The 16463-nt window shown below is 42.8% G+C and overlaps 1 protein-coding gene across 8 annotated transcripts in view; it reads right to left on the bottom strand.

The window, feature by feature from the left end:
* The window catches only part of TNFRSF14 (TNF receptor superfamily member 14), a 465083-nt gene that overhangs the window by 62985 nt on the left and 385635 nt on the right, over positions 1-16463 (bottom strand). For all 8 annotated transcript variants that reach the window (XR_011204948.1, XM_069239916.1, XM_069239910.1 and 5 more), the window contains one exon: positions 11246-11394. Coding sequence is in view for 7 of the 8 variants with exons in the window: in XM_069239916.1 (XP_069096017.1) it covers positions 11246-11394 (149 nt within the window). In the remaining variant the exon portion in view is untranslated. The remainder of the gene's footprint in view (positions 1-11245; positions 11395-16463) is intronic.

The raw sequence follows: 16463 nt of genomic DNA, 5'->3' as shown, positions 1-16463 counted from the left end.
TCTAGGAGTTGACCCTGTGCTTGCGTCCATTGTTTTGCAAGGCACTGCTGTAAGGGCCACATGTGTAGCCGCGCGGGACAATTGCGATGCATGATGCCATCATGCCTAGGAGTTTCATGACAAATCTGACTGTGTAGTGCTGATTTGGTTGTATCTTTGGAACCATGGTTTGGAATGACTGTACCCTTTGTGGGCTTGGAGTGGCAATGTTGAGTGTTGCTCCCAAGTATTGTTGTAGTTGGGATGGTTGCAAGTGTGATTTTTGGTTATTTATAGAGAACCCTAGTGTGTGTAGGGTATATATTACGTATTGTGTGTGATTTTGACACTGCTGTTGAGTGTTGGCTTTTATTAGCCAATCGTCGAGATATGGGAATACGTGCATGTGTTGTCTCCTTATGTGGGTCGCTACTACTGCGAGGCATTTTGTAAATACTCTGGGGGCTGTTGTTATCCCGAAGGGTAATACTTTGAATTGGTAATGTTTTCCCTGTATGACAAACCTGAGGTATTTTCTGTGAGATGGATGGATGGGTATTTGAAAATACGCATCTTTTCAATCCAGTGTTCACATGTATTCTCCCTGTTTTAGTAAGGGGACTACATCTTGTAGTGTGACCATGTGAAAGTGTTCTTATTTGATGAATAGGTTGAGAGTCCTGAGATCTAAAATTGGTCTTAGTGTTTTGTCCTTTTTGGGAATAAGGAAATATAGGGAATAAGCCTCTGTTCCTTTTTGTTGGTGAGGTACTAGTTCTATGGCTTGGTTTGTTAATAGTGCCTGCACCTCTGTTTGTAACATTTCTAAATGTTGCGCTGTTAGTTTTTGCGATCTTGGGGGAATATCTGGAGGAAAATGTGTGAATTCTATACAGTAACCATGTTGGATAATTGATAGGACCCATGTGTCCGTGGTTATGTCTGATCAATGTTTGTGGTAAAATCTCAGTCTTTCTCCCACAGGTGATGTGTGTTGGGGGAGGTTGACGGGCAAGTCAATGCTTGTTATTAGTGGCCTGCTTAGTGGGCTGAAAGTTTCTCCTTGACCTTGGGAATCGTCCCCTGAAGGACCCGCGAAACCCCCCTCTCTGATATTGGGCTTGGTAGGTGGGTTTTGTCTGACAGGTGGATGCTTCTGAAGGCTGTTGTCTGAAACCCCCCCTATATTGCGGTTTCCTGAATGTCCCTCTATATTGGGACGAGTAGAGTACGCCCATGGCTTTGGCCGTATCAGTGTCCTTCATTTTCTCGATGGCTGTGTCCAATTGTGGTCCAAACAGTTGTTGTTGATTGAATGGCATGTTAAGTACTGCCTGTTGTATTTAAATCAAAAAGGTGGTGCACCGCATAGAAAGCAGATATTTGGATATAGTAAACACACAGTCCAAAAGTCCAGTGATGAAGATGAGGCAAAGCTTCCTTTTATTATAGATCAATTCCAATACTTGATATCCATATAGCAGTCTTATTGCATCATAATGTACAGAAGATCGACAGCCAACGCGTTTCGCCCATCAATATAGGGCTTCTTCATGGCTGTAACGTTAACATAAAATACAAATATATAGGTATATAGAATAAGATGAAAAATGCCAAAAGAGAACTTCTTAGCATAAGTGCGACGTTGATGAATATATACTGCATAATTACATGACCAAAGCTTGTTGCAAAACATACAAACATAAATGAAAGACCATAATTATACCCAGATAGTATCAAGACCAAATAGGAGGTAAGTGAGTAAAAACACACCGGCAAGGGTGCACACTGGGTAAGGGACATTTTCCATATATATGTTCGATGGCATGTGTAGCTGCAGATACACATGCTGTGCACTGTTCCTGCCATCTAGTTTTGGGCTCAGAGTGTTACAAGTTGTTTTTCTTAGAAGAAGTCTTTTCGAGTCACGGGACCGAGTGACTCCTCCCTTTCGACTCCATTGCGCATGGGCATTGACTCCATCTTAGATTGTTTTCTTTCCGTCATCAGGTTCAGACGTGTTCCTCTTCGCTCTGTTATTCGAATCGGGAAAAGGCTAAAACTCACCGAAAAGCCTCGGTATTGTTTGCGATCGGGAAACATCTTGCATCTACATCGACGAGACACAGCTTCAGTGGTCCTTCGGGGCTTCCGCGCCCAGACGGGGCCTGGTCGGCCCGACCACAGACGACGTCGAAGCCTAATGGACCGGACCCCTTTCCGTTTCTGGTGGGAGGGCGCATGTGAATCTGCAGCGTCTCATGCCACGAACAGATGTACACTGGGTAAGTGACATTTTCCGTTTGGTGGCATGTGTAGCTGCAGATACACATGCTGTGTATAGACTAATAAGCAGTAATCTCCCGAAGAAACGGTGGCTTAGCCTGTAGGAGTTGAAGTTGTTTGAAATAATGTTCGTAATACAGCCTGTCCTACTGTGGCTTGTTGTGTTGTTAACACATCTACACAGTAATGTTTTGTGAATGTATGAGGCGTAGACCATGTGGCTGCCTTACAAATTTCTGTCATAGGTATATTTCCTAGAAAAGCCATTGTGGCGCCTTTTTTCCTAGTGGAATGTGTTCTTGGTGTAATAGGTAGATCTCTTTTTGCTTTAATATCGCAAGTTTGAATACATTTCACTATCCATCTGGCAAGGCCTTGCTTGGATATAGGATTTCCTGCATGAGGTTTTTGGAAGGCTACAAACAATTGTTTTGTTTTGCAAAACTGATTTGTTCTGTCAATGTAATACATTAGAGCTCTTTTTTTATGTCTAATGTATGTAAGGCTCTTTCGGCTACTGAGTCTGGTTGTGGAAAGAAGACTGGGAGTTCCACTGTTTGGTTTAGGTGGAATGGTGATATAACCTTTGGTAAGAATTTGGGATTTGTACGGAGAACCACTTTATGTTTATGTATTTGTATAAAGGGTTCTTGTATAGTGAATGCTTGTATCTCACTTACTCTTCTAAGAGATGTGATAGCTATTAGGAAGGCTACCTTCCAAGTTAAGTATTGCATTTCACAAGAGTGCATGGGTTCAAATGGTGGTCCCATGAGTCGTGTTAATACAATATTAAGGTTCCACGAAGGTACTGGTGGTGTTCTCGGGGGTATGATTCTCTTTAATCCCTCCATAAATGCTTCGATAACTGGGATTCTAAAAAGCGATGTTGAATGTGTAATCTGCAGATAGGCAGATATTGCTGTGAGATGTATTTTATTAGAAGAGAATGCTAGTTTAGACTTTTGTAAGTGTAATAAGTAACTTACAATGTTCTTTGCGGAAGCATGTATTTGATTATTGTGGCAGTAGTTTGCATAACAATGTCTTGTAGTAGGTTTCCTAGCTTGTTTAATGACCTCCATACATTCTTGTTTAAGGTCTAAGTGTCCAAATTCTAAGACTTCAGGAGCCAGATTGCTAGATTGAGCGATGCTGGATTCGGGTGTCTGATCTGTTTGGGTTGAGTTAACAGATCTGGCCTGTTTGGTAATTTGACGTGAGGTACTAGTGATAGGTCCAGCAGTGTTGTGTACCACGGTTGGCGAGCCCAAGTTGGTGCTATGAGTATTAGTTTGAGTCTGTTTTGACTCAGTTTGTTTACCAGATAAGGAATGAGTGGGAGAGGGGGAAAAGCGTAAGCAAATATCCCTGACCAACTGATCCAAAACGCATTGCCCTTGGACTGAGGGTGTGGGAACCTGGACGCGAAGTTTTGGCATTTTGCGTTTTCTTTTGTTGCGAATAGGTCTATTTTTGGTGTTCCCCAGCATAGAAAGTTATATTGTAGGATCTGGGGATGAATTTCCCATTCGTGTGTTTGTTGGTGATCTCGACTGAGATTGTCGGCTAACTGGTTTTGAATGCCTGGGATGTATTGTGCTATTAGGCGAATGTGATTGTGAATTGCCCAATGCCAAATTTTCTGTGCTAAGAGACACAGTTGTGACGAGTGTGTCCCTCCTTGTTTGTTGAGGTAATACATTGTCGTCATGTTGTCGGTTTTGACAAGAATGTGTTTGTGGGCTATCAGTGGTTTAAATGCTTTCAATGCTAGAAACACTGCCAACAGTTCTAAATGATTTTTGTGCAATTGTTTTTGTTGATTTTCCCATTGTCCCTGTATACTGTGCTGGTTGAGGTGTGCTCCCCACCCCATCATGGAAGCATCTGATGTGATCACGTATTGAGGCACTGGCTCTTGGAATGGCCGCCCTTGGTTGAAATTTATAGGGTTCCACCATTGAAGCGAGAAGTGTGTCTGGCGGTCTACGAACACTAGATCTTGGAGTTGACCCTGTGCTTGTGTCCATTGTTTTGCTAGGCACTGTTGTAAGGGCCGCGTGTGTAATCTTGCGTTTGGGACAATGGCTATGCATGAAGGCATCATGCCTAGGAGTTTCATTACAAACCTCACTTGGTGGTTTTGGTTTGGCTGCATGTTTAATGCTATATTTTGGAACGCTTGTACCCTTTGCGGACTTGGAGTGGCAATCACTTTTTGTGTGTTGAGTGTTGCTCCCAAGTATTGTTGTATCTGGGATGGTTGTAGATGTGATTTTTGGTAATTTATAGAAAACCCTAGTTTGTGTAGAGTTTCTATAACGTATTGCGTGTGTAGAAGACACTGTTGCTGAGTGCTGGTTTTTATTAACCAATCGTCTAAGTATGGGAATACGTGCATGTGCTGTCTCCTTATATGAGCGGCTACTACTGCAAGGCATTTTGTGAATACTCTTGGGGCTGTTGTTATCCCGAACGGTAACACCTTGAATTGATAATGCACGCCGTGGATTACAAACCTTAAGTATATCCTGTGCGAAGGATGTATGGGTATGTGGAAATATGCATCCTTGAGATCTAACGTTGACATGTAGTCCTGTTTTTTGAGCAAGGAAATCACGTCTTGAAGTGTTACCATGTGGAAGTGCTCTGATTTGATGTAGAGATTCAGCATTCTGAGGTCTAATATGGGTCTCAATGTTTTGTCTTTCTTTGGAATTAGGAAATATAGTGAGTAAACACCTGTTCCTTTTTGATGGTTGGGTACTAATTCTATTGCTTGTTTTTGTAACAATGCTGGACTTCTAGTTGTAACAGGTCTAAGTGTTGTTTGGACATATTGTGTGCTCTTGGGGGCACATCTGGTGGGAAATTTATGAGGTGGGTCTGGTTTGTGAGGTGGAAGGCTCTGGTGTTTGTGTATGAAACCCCCCTCTAAATTGTGGCTTTCTAAATGTGCCTCTGCTTTGTGGGGAGTAGAGCGCGCCCATGGCTTTGTCTGTGTCTGTGTCCTTCTTTAATTTCTCAATTGCCGTGTCCACCTCCGGCCCAAACAATTGTTCCTGGTTAAAAGGCATGTTTAACACAGCTTGCTGGATTTCCAGTTTAAATCCTGAGCTCTGTAACCATGCATGCCTGCGAATGGTTACCGCAGTATTGACTGTCCGTGCTGCTGTGTCTGCCGAGTCCAATGCGGACCTTATCTGGTTGTTGGAAATTGCTTGTCCTTCTTCAACAACCTGTTGGGCACGTTTCTGGTGTTCCTTGGGCAAGTGCTGTATAATGTGTTGCATCTCGTCCCAGTGTGCCCTGTCGTAGCGAGCAAGTAGAGCTTGCGAGTTGGCGATACACCATTGATTGGCTGCCTGTGCTGCCACTCGTTTGCCCGCAGCATCGAACTCCCTACTCTCTTTGTCAGGCGGAGGTGCGTCTCCTGATGATTGAGAGTTTGCCCTCTTCCTTGCTGCTCCCACAACCACCGAATCTGCTGTCAGTTGCTGTGTTATAAACACAGGGTCCGTAGGGGGAGGTTTGTATTTTTTCTCCACCCTAGGCATGATAGCCCTTCCTTTCACTGGTTCTTGGAAGACCTGCTTTGCGTGCTTGAGCATGCCTGGGAGCATTGGCAAACTTTGGTAGGAACTGTGGGTGGATGCCAAGGTGTTAAATAGTAAATCGTCCTCTATTGGCTATGAATGCATTGCTACATTGTGGAATGTAGCTGCCCTTGATAGTACCTGTGTGTATGCAGTACTGTCCTCTGGAGGTGACGGCTTTACTGGGTAACAATCTGGACTGTTGTCAGAGACCGGTGCATCATATAAGTCCCATGCATTCGGGTCATCCCCGTATGTGTAGGTGACTGCATTGGGGGTGTTGTTACCGGGGACAGCTGTGGTGAATGTAGTGGAGAAGGCTGTGGCAAAAACCTTGGTGGTGGTGTTTTGTCTTTTGCCACTTTAGCCCTTGGGTGCATTTTTGACTCCTGAAATGCCAGCTTTCTTTTGAGTTTAAGTGGAGGAAGAGTTTGAATTTTTCCAGTCTCTTTCTGGATATGCAGCCTCCTTTGGGTATGGTCTGGTTCCCCCATACTTATTTCCTGCTCAAATCTATGTTCATGCATTTGGCTGGAAAGTCCTTGCTCTTCCGTGTAAGAGCCTAATTTCGGCTCTGAGGCTGCTTTTTTCGGTACTGAAGGTTTCGAAAGAGTGTTTTTCGGTTCAGAGGTAACTCTTTTCACCTTCAGTGTATCGAACTCTCGGTGCCGAGATCGTTCGAAGCCTGAATCTCGACCGGAGTCGGATGTCTTCAGCAGCTGTGGGGCCTTTTTTCGGTGCCGATGGTTGGTCACCGTGTTTTCGATGGGTTAAGCCATGGCCTGCTGGCGGTGGCATCCCCTTGGCCTTTACGATCTTGGAGTGAGTCTTGGACGGGACTGTTTTACTCACAGTTTTCTGCGTTGTCGTCGGTAGCTCACTTTCGGAATCTTCTGAGTCCGTTCCTTGTATGGAGATTTTTTCCTCCTCTTCGACGTCGATCTGTTCTCTTGGTGTCGACGCCATTTGTAGTCTTCTGGCTCTTCGATCGCGTAGGGTCTTTTTTCGATCGAAATGCCCAACAGGCCTCGCAAGTATCCTCCCTGTGTTCCGGTGATAGACACAGATTACAGACCAAGTGTTGGTCCGTATAAGGATACTTCGCGTGGCACTCCGGACAGAAGCGGAAGGGGGTCCGGTCCATTAGTTTCGAAGATGGATGCGGTCGGGCCGACCAGGCCCCGCTAAAGAGTGGAAGCCCCGAAGGGCCGCCGGAGCGATTCTACTATCGGTGTCAATATACTAATACTAATCCGGTACCGAGCGCGAACAATACAGTTGAATTTTCGATAATTAGCTAACTTTCCTGATTCGAAATACGGAGCGAAGAGGAACACGTCCGAACCTGATGGCAGAAAGAAAACAATCTAAGATGGAGTCGACACCCATGCGCAATGGAGCCGAAAGGGAGGAGAACCTCGGTCTCGTGACCCAAAAAGACTTCTTCAAAGAAAAACAACCTGTAACACTCCGAGCCCAACACTAGATGGCAGGATAATGCACAGCATGTGTATCTGCAGCTACACATGCCATCGAACATATATATAGATATAAAATGCCGAACACCACTAAGATCAAAGAGGGTCCAAGGGGGAGTTGTAAAATATAACCCCAAATGCAGCAGAAATGGGAGGAGAGAGTGGAGGGAACACTCAACAGCTCTAGGCAAAGCCTCTAAGAATTTTACAACCCTGGGAGAACCTCAGACCAGCAGGGCGTTCAAGGGGAGCACAAGGAACAAGGCCCGTAATCAATGGAAGGCCCACGGTGTTCAGACCTCCAGAACACACAAGGGTATAGGGGTGCTGAAGGCCAATGAAGAGAGCGAGCCGGGAAATCCCTTAGAAGAGGGAAAGACACGTCGTCCGGCTCGCACGCACCGAGGCACGGACCCAGAGATAAATATAGGACTGTGCGGCAAGGCCGCGCAGTCCAGGCTCCCCAGCAAGAACCGCTCCAGTCAAAGCGGTGGCAAGCCGCCGGTGAATATGAAACCAGAAATAACCTCAAATATACAAACAAATAAATGTTAGAAAATCGTAATTGACAATACGTGTGAGACGCGCATATAAAAGAACAAAATCAACAATTTTAACAACGCAGATAATCGTGCTAAGAAGTATACACTTAACTGGCTGCAGAGCAGCAAAGAAAGAGGAAGAGTCTTCCTGTCAGGAAGGTTTTATAGGGTTGGACTCTATGGTCGTTATGGTGCTATGGTGGGTTCATGGGATTTGTAGTTTTTTGTTGTAGTGCTTTTTTATTGGCTGCTGTTTTATTAAAAGCATAAAAAGAGAAGCATAATCTGAGCCTCCGGTCCTGACATAGAATCACCAATTTTAATGATACACTTTTCAGCTCTGCATAACTGCTCCTTTCTTTCTTCATAGCTTTTACTTAGGCGCATATTGAGCCATTATAAGCAGTGCCAGAACTCACTTCACAATGGTTTGCCTCGTTTTTAAAAGTAGAGCTCAATGTTTATAATTACCTGTGGGTCCCTTCAAGGATATGGACTCTGTTCGCTATTAATCGTTATATCAGACAACTAGTTTTCCTGTTACACTCTGCATCCAAATGTTAACAGATAAACAACTATAAAAATTCACAGCCCTGATGCTCTAATTCCTGTACACCTTAAACCATATTTGCAAACCAGCATACACCAAAAATGTGTACCCAAAGAATACAATCATGTTGGACAAAGGAAGTACACACAACAAAGGGGACAAAAACGACTCTTGGGGGGACAACACATAATATGAACACAAGCTGATGTAAAAACAATCTTATTACTATGCAATACATATGAAAACAAGACAACACAATACACAGTAGCGAAATAATAAGGTGCAATTTAGGAATAACGGAAACGTATGCAAGAAATACCTATGGATTACAAAGTAACTTAAAAATAATTGATTATGAACTACAAAATAAAATAAATTAGCAATTAAAAGAGCGTTGTGCAACTATTAAATATGTTCAACAAATAGAAATTGCTGCTAAATTAAAACATTAGTCATGGGTATAATTATGAATGGCTATCCACTTACAGTGGCGCTCCCACTCCTCCCGACGCTAAATTAAATCGTCTTTCATATGTTGAGTTGAGAAATAAATGGCTCTGGAAACTGCCTGGTGCGATGCACGTTAATAAAAAAATTTGAGTCGGCCCAGTAAGCGGCTGATTGGTGACATTATGAAGTGCACAATATTAGACCTCTCTCATGTTTCTTAGTCTATTTGAGTTACTATAAGAGCATGTTTTTTCAGTGTTACCTTAACAATTACATGCAGACTTACTGCTTCAACAAGAGAGTGATTTATTTTGCTTCCAGGAAGCCATCTTCATCACCTCCCAGTGAAGGACGGAAGACAGAAGGGTTTCTTGCCTTTACCCCCACGTATGGAAATTTAGTTCAAACTGATACCACTGAGTGTACCTCTACCTGCCTCCTTTTTTGCGCTCCGTGCTTTAGCATATGTTAGTAAATACAGGGAGTGCAGAATTATTAGGCAAATGAGTATTTTGACCACATCATCCTCTTTATGCATGTTGTCTTCCTCCAAGCTGTATAGGCTCGAAAGCCTACTACCAATTAAGCATATTAGGTGATGTGCATCTCTGTAATGAGAAGGGGTGTGGTCTAATGACATCAACACCCTATATCAGGTGTGCATAATTATTAGGCAACTTCCTTTCCTTTGGCAAAATGGGTCAAAAGAAGGACTTGACAGGCTCAGAAAAGTCAAAAATAGTGAGATATCTTGCAGAGGGATGCAGCACTCTTAAAATTGCAAAGCTTATGAAGCGTGATCATCGAACAATCAAGCTTTACATTCAAAATAGTCAACAGGGTCGCAAGAAGCGTGTGGAAAAACCAAGGCGCAAAATAACTGCCCATGAACAGAGAAAAGGCAAGCGTGCAGCTGCCACGATGCCACTTGCCACCAGTTTGGCCATATTTCAGAGCTGCAACATCACTGGAGTGCCCAAAAGCACAAGGTGTGCAATACTCAGAGACATGGCCAAGGTAAGAAAGGCTGAAAGACGACCACCACTGAACAAGACACACAAGCTGAAACGTCAAGACTGGGCCAAGAAATATCTCAAGACTGATTTTTCTAAGGTTTTATGGACTGATGAAATGAGAGTGAGTCTTGATGGGCCAGATGGATGGGCCCGTGGCTGGATTGGTAAAGGGCAGAGAGCTCCAGTCCGACTCAGACGCCAGCAAGGTGGAGGTGGAGTACTGGTTTGGGCTGGTATCATCAAAGATGAGCTTGTGGGGCCTTTTCGGGTTGAGGATGGAGTCAAGCTCAACTCCCAGTCCTACTGCCAGTTCCTGGAAGACACCTTCTTCAAGCAGTGGTACAGGAAGAAGTCTGCATCCTTCAAGAAAAACATGATTTTCATGCAGGACAATGCTCCATCACACGCGTCCAAGTACTCCACAGCATGGCTGGCAAGAAAGGGTATAAAAGAACGAAATCTAATGACATGGCCTCCTTGTTCACCTGATCTGAACCCCATTGAGAACCTGTGGTCCATCATCAAATGTGAGATTTACAAGGAGGGAAAACAGTACACCTCTCTGAACAGTGTCTGGGAGGCTGTGGTTGCTGCTGCACGCAATGTTGATGGTGAACAGATCAAAACACTGACAGAATCCATGGATGGCAGGCTTTTGAGTGTCCTTGCAAAGAAAGGTGGCTATATTGGTCACTGATTTGTTTTTGTTTTGTTTTTGAATGTCAGAAATGTATATTTGTGAATGTTGAGATGTTATATTGGTTTCACTGGTAATAATAAATAATTGAAATGGGTATATATATTTTTTTGTTAAGTTGCCTAATAATTATGCACAGTAATAGTCACCTGCACACACAGATATCCCCCTAACATAGCTAAAACTAAAAACAAACTAAAAACTACTTCCAAATATATTCAGCTTTGATATTAATGAGTTTTTTGGGTTCATTGAGAACATGGTTGTTGTTCAATAATAAAATTAATCCTCAAAAATACAACTTGCCTAATAATTCTGCACTCCCTGTAGTTATAAAGATCACAGTAACTACTTCTGTTAAATATATAACAAGACAACAATAGGTTAACTCTTTGCTAAACCGCGTTTTCGTTTCACTACCTAATTAGAGGTACAATCAGATTTTTAAATATGTACATATGCAAAGGTTTAAGTCTTACTGTGTGTTGAATTTGATTTGCTACATTTTATACGTAGTGCACAGGAAATATAATATCATTTGTTGAACAAGTACAATGTGCTACGGAGAACTGATGTTCACATATGCTTGGAAATAAGACCACTGATTAAATTGCCATCAGTGAAGTACGTACAAATATTGTTACTCACCCCAAATAATAGTGATAAACACTACAGCAATTACAAATGCGACAACAAAAGGCGCTACAATGACTGGTCTTATACGAATAGGTTGACCGCACTCTGCGTCTTTCAAATGTGTGCCCGGTTCTTTTTCTGTCCGACCCAGATCACGACAACTGCAAACACAACCAAACATAATTACCACATTAATCATAATCATTTGCAAGAGATTTGGCAAGCTATTTTTTGTTAAGCTGACTCACAATATCAATAAGATTAAACAACTTAGCGGCAATAACAGTGTCCTCAATTGTAGTAAAATAAAGCAGATTTCTGGCCTGGTGCACATTGCATTTCATTTCAGGAGGCAATATTCGCTTGACTGAACAGCAAGCTTTTTGTCTGTTATCTGAGATGAGGTGAGTTAACGTCGTCTACAATAAAATACGTTACACAGGAGTCTCCAGCAGTTACAGTTGCAAACCCCGAGCTCTTCCTAGTGCACTATTCGCTTGGATGCGCGCTCCCATCAACTGTACAACTTTTTCATTGTGTAGGTTGATTCTGCCAAGTAAGCTGCCATCGCTCAGGGAACATCCGAGTGTCTTCTCTTCACAGGACGGGGGAAATGGTTGTTCTTTTGGCATCCACTCCTAGCCAGAGAGGCCCAGGCATCCCTCGGGCTCCTCACACTCAAGGCTCTGTCGCTGCCCTGACTTCAGACAGTTTCCTACATGAACGTCTCCCTGCCAGGGAACAGTTTACAGGACCCCTAAACCTTCGGAATCCCTGAAAGTGCAGATTAGTGCCCTGTGGTTCACTGCTCATGGGAGCTACAAGAGGCTCTGGTGGCACCTGATTCTTAGTGTTTGGGGAGCCTTGGTGTACCCCAGGGTGATACCTAAAGCCCCGTCCATCTAAATTGAAGTCTAGATGCCCTTTGTAAGTGTAAGCCTTCACTAGCAGTGTCTATAAGTTATGCTAGTCGTGCTCCCAAACCTCAGTGGTGTACCTTATAGAACACACAGGCCCAGCATCTGTTTAGCAAACTAGCTGACTAGTTCCAGAGAGGTTTGTGGTACACCTTGAGCCTCATGTGCTTTGAGTTGCTACTCATGTGTGCCTGCTGGCACCACTGAAGTCATCATACCCCACCGTCACACAATGTGGGAGAACATCCTTCAGGGCACTGTCCCTTTGCCTTGAACGTACCAATGACAAGGTTGATGTGTAGGAAACAAGACAAAATGCTTTAGTTCATTCTAGAATGTATCTATACAATAATAAGGGGCATATTACCCTATTTGATGACTAGCAACACTTTCATTCAACTGACTTTGGTACCCGTCTTTTTTCTTATGTAAGTTTTGTAGAGCGTGGAAGGAGTTCCACAACAACCAAGGACAAAAGGGGGTCCTACAAAGATCTCAACCCTTTTCCCTCCATTCACAGCTGATTATATTGGTTTTCTTTCTGCCCTGCAGAGTATTATTTTTATTGAGGTGGGGCATGATCATTCATTTTGAGTGGCAGTGTCTATATTCGTAAGAATTTTCAAATATGAGTCTTTAATTAACCATTTCATACCATAGTGGTAGTGAGGGCACTTTTCTTTGCTTGCTGTCTTGCAGGCACTCCCTAAGCTTCAAAAACCACAGAGCTTTAAGCATGTTAGTACTGTTTCTGAACATTATATATTGCTAAGCTAATGGCCTTAGTTTCAGTACTGTATTGTGTGATTGATGGTGCCTTTTCATTATTAAACGCTTTGCACAAATATTTACATTAATCTGAACCATGCACATTTATATGGGTGTGGTATTCATGTTAAAGTTGACCGAGTTGATGTAGGCCTCATTTAAAATTGCTCGTGTTACTTGCAGAGGTCTCCTGCAGCATCATACCCTAACTGCTTTGACTGCACCAAACAACTTGGTTTGAGTAGGTCTATCTCTTAAACGTCGGCTCATTGTACGTTTAGTTTATGTTGAGTGTTGAAATTTATATTGTGCAGCATTGTGTTTTGGGTATTTTCCATTTTAAATGAATTATTTAGAATATTTATTCTCTTTGTATGACTACATTTATAATTTACTGTTGTTTGGCTTATTGTGTTGTATTGTTTCCAGATACACTCACAGTCTGTCTCTTAAATTAAGCTGTGGGCTGCTTGTCCAGCCTGCCTAGGGCCCTTAAATGATCTACACTTTACTTTGAGGACTGAGTACCTTGAGTACTTATTACTAGTGAATCCTCAACGTTCACACATTTACAGAGCTCAATGGTCACTCTAATTACCCACTCTGGTAGCCTGACCCAATACTGGTGGCTAATGGTGCAAGCTGAGTTGAAGTCTCTGAAAACTCTCTTCGGATAACAAAGTTCAGTAAAACGGACCAGGTAAAATAAATAGAGACAGTATATGTGAGAAGTATGAATGAGGATGCAGCAAAAGAACAGTTCCATATGTGGCAGCTAAGGTTCACCAGGAACAAAGCTTCTCTATTAGATATTTTTTTAAGTGCCAGGCTGCACATAAAGGAAGTTCCCTTAACAGGACTGAAGTGTTGGTCTTTCTATTGTGGTTACTCAGGCCATACACCCAGGTTTGTTAGATCCTACAGCCCTGTAACTCCTTTAAGCCCAGTACATACTAGAATCACTGATTAGATCAAGCACCAGATAAATAAATTGGAGATTGTCATCTAGTGGTTTGAGAAACATAGAACCTCTTAGCCCAGAATTCAGGACAGAATGAATTGGGAAATGCCAACAACTCAGACACAACGTGCAGGCATTGTGAGGCCTCACGGGGTACTAACTCAACTTTGTGGAGAACTACAGTTCTATAGTTGCTCCCCATGCCATGCGGACATGTAAGAAGCAGCTAAAAAAACTAAACTGGACGGGGAATTGTCAGCAGGCATTTAACCAACGTAAAATGCTCTGTGTGAGGGGTCAGTGTTGAAGGCCCCAAAATTCAGTGTCATTTATCATATGACTAATGCTTTCGGTACAAGATTGGTGCAGTCCTTTCCCAATACAGTAAGAAGGGATATCAACACCCAGTGGCTTTCATTAGTCATCGCTTACTCCCCAGGCAGCTGAAATAGAATGGCATTAAAAGGGAAAGCTTTACAATCATCTGGGCATTGAAAAGGTGCAGTCCCTACGTGTTCAGCAGACTCTTCGGATTTAAGATTTTTCGAAAACCTACCAAATAGCTGATGGTAGTGCCATTAGATATTCTCAAGCCACTCTGGTGGACCTCTTCCCTGAATGAATTGGATTTCACCAATGAGAAAATAATTAATATACTTTCAATTAAGTTAACCTGATTAAATGAATAGATCTCCCAGAGAGGTTAGTACTGTTCTGCGTCATTTAATCTGGAAGTAGTGTCAGAAAGAACTAACCTTTGTTCTCTGGATCCAACAGGAGTGATGCACACTTCCACTTCATCACATCCATTAATAACTACACAAAGTATATATTGTTGGATAAATAGCAGAAGTAAGGAAAGGGGAACGGGTAAGAGAGAAAACAGAAACACTGGTGATCACCACTCTGCCTGGATGTCTAAGTGCAAGCAGGAGTTCTTTAATATTCTTCCTTGAAATTTTGCATCTAACACCAACAGTGAAACGATATACATTAGCGATCTCAGGGTAACTAACTCTATCCTTGGCATGAAACTACATTTCTTGAAACTGAAATTTAAGAGATTACTGAAATGCTCAACAACTTCCTTCTCTATTGGCGAGATAACTAGCTTTAAGTTTAGAAGTATAAGCCTACTGATACTAGTTCGCTTAATCTCTGACTTGTCTGTGTGCAACTGAAAAACGATGAAGAATCATTAACATTCTGTATTCCTACTCTTACTCACACCATTCTGCCTTAAATGGCCATTACATGTACAGGGAGTGCAGAATTATTAGGCAAATGAGTATTTTGACCACATCATCCTCTTTATGCATGTTGTCTTACTCCAAGCTGTATAGGCTTGAAAGCCTACTACCAATTAAGCATATTAGGTGATGTGCATCTCTGTAATGAGAAGGGTTGTGGTCTAATGACATCAACACCCTATATCAGGTGTGCATAATTATTAGGCAACTTCCTTTCCTTTGGCAAAATGGGTCAAAAGAATGACTTGACAGGCTCAGAAAAGTCAAAAATAGTGAGATATCTTGCAGAGGGATGCAGCACTCTTAAAATTGCAAAGCTTCTGAAGCGTGATCATCGAACAATCAAGCGTTGCATTCAAAATAGTCAACAGGGTCGCAAGAAGCGTGTGGAAAAACCAAGGCGGAAAATAACTGCCCATGAACTGAGAAAAGTCAAGCGTGCAGCTGCCACGATGCCACTTGCCACCAGTTTGGCCATATTTCAGAGCTGCAACATCACTGGAGTGCCCAAAAGCACAAGGTGTGCAATACTCAGAGACATGGCCAAGGTAAGAAAGGCTGAAAGACGACCACCACTGAACAAGACACACAAGCTGAAACGTCAAGACTGGGCCAAGAAATATCTCAAGACTGATTTTTCTAAGGTTTTATGGACTGATGAAATGAGAGTGAGTCTTGATGGGCCAGATGGATGGGCCCGTGGCTGGATTGGTAAAGGGCAGAGAGCTCCAGTCCGACTCAGACGCCAGCAAGGTGGAGGTGGAGTACTAGTTTGGGCTGGTATCATCAAAGATGACCTTGTGGGGCCTTTTCGGGTTGAGGATGGAGTCAAGCTCAACTCCCAGTCCTACTGCCAGTTCCTGGAAGACACCTTCTTCAAGCAGTGGTACAGGAAGAAGTCTGCATCCTTCAAGAAAAACATGATTTTCATGCAGGACAATGCTCCATCACACGCGTCCAAGTACTCCACAGCGTGGCTGGCAAGAAAGGGTATAAAAGAAGGAAATCAAATGACATGGCCTCCTTGTTCACCTGATCTGAACCCCATTGAGAACCTGTGGTCCATCATCAAATGTGAGATTTACAAGGAGGGAAAACAGTACACCTCTCTGAACAGTGTCTGGGAGGCTGTGGTTGCTGCTGCACGCAATGTTGATGGTGAACAGATCAAAACACTGACAGAATCCATGGATGGCAGGCTTTTGAGTGTCCTTGCAAAGAAAGGTGGCTATATTGGTCACTGATTTGTTTTTGTTTTGTTTTTGAATGTCAGAAATGTATATTTGTGAATGTTGAGATGTTATATTGGTTTCACTGGTAATAATAAATAATTG

Source organism: Pleurodeles waltl, chromosome 6 (genome assembly GCF_031143425.1).
Source record: "Pleurodeles waltl isolate 20211129_DDA chromosome 6, aPleWal1.hap1.20221129, whole genome shotgun sequence".
NCBI classification, from domain to species: domain Eukaryota; kingdom Metazoa; phylum Chordata; class Amphibia; order Caudata; family Salamandridae; genus Pleurodeles; species Pleurodeles waltl.
Note: the sequence above shows the minus strand (reverse complement) of the source record. Positions and strands in the feature narration are given on the sequence as shown.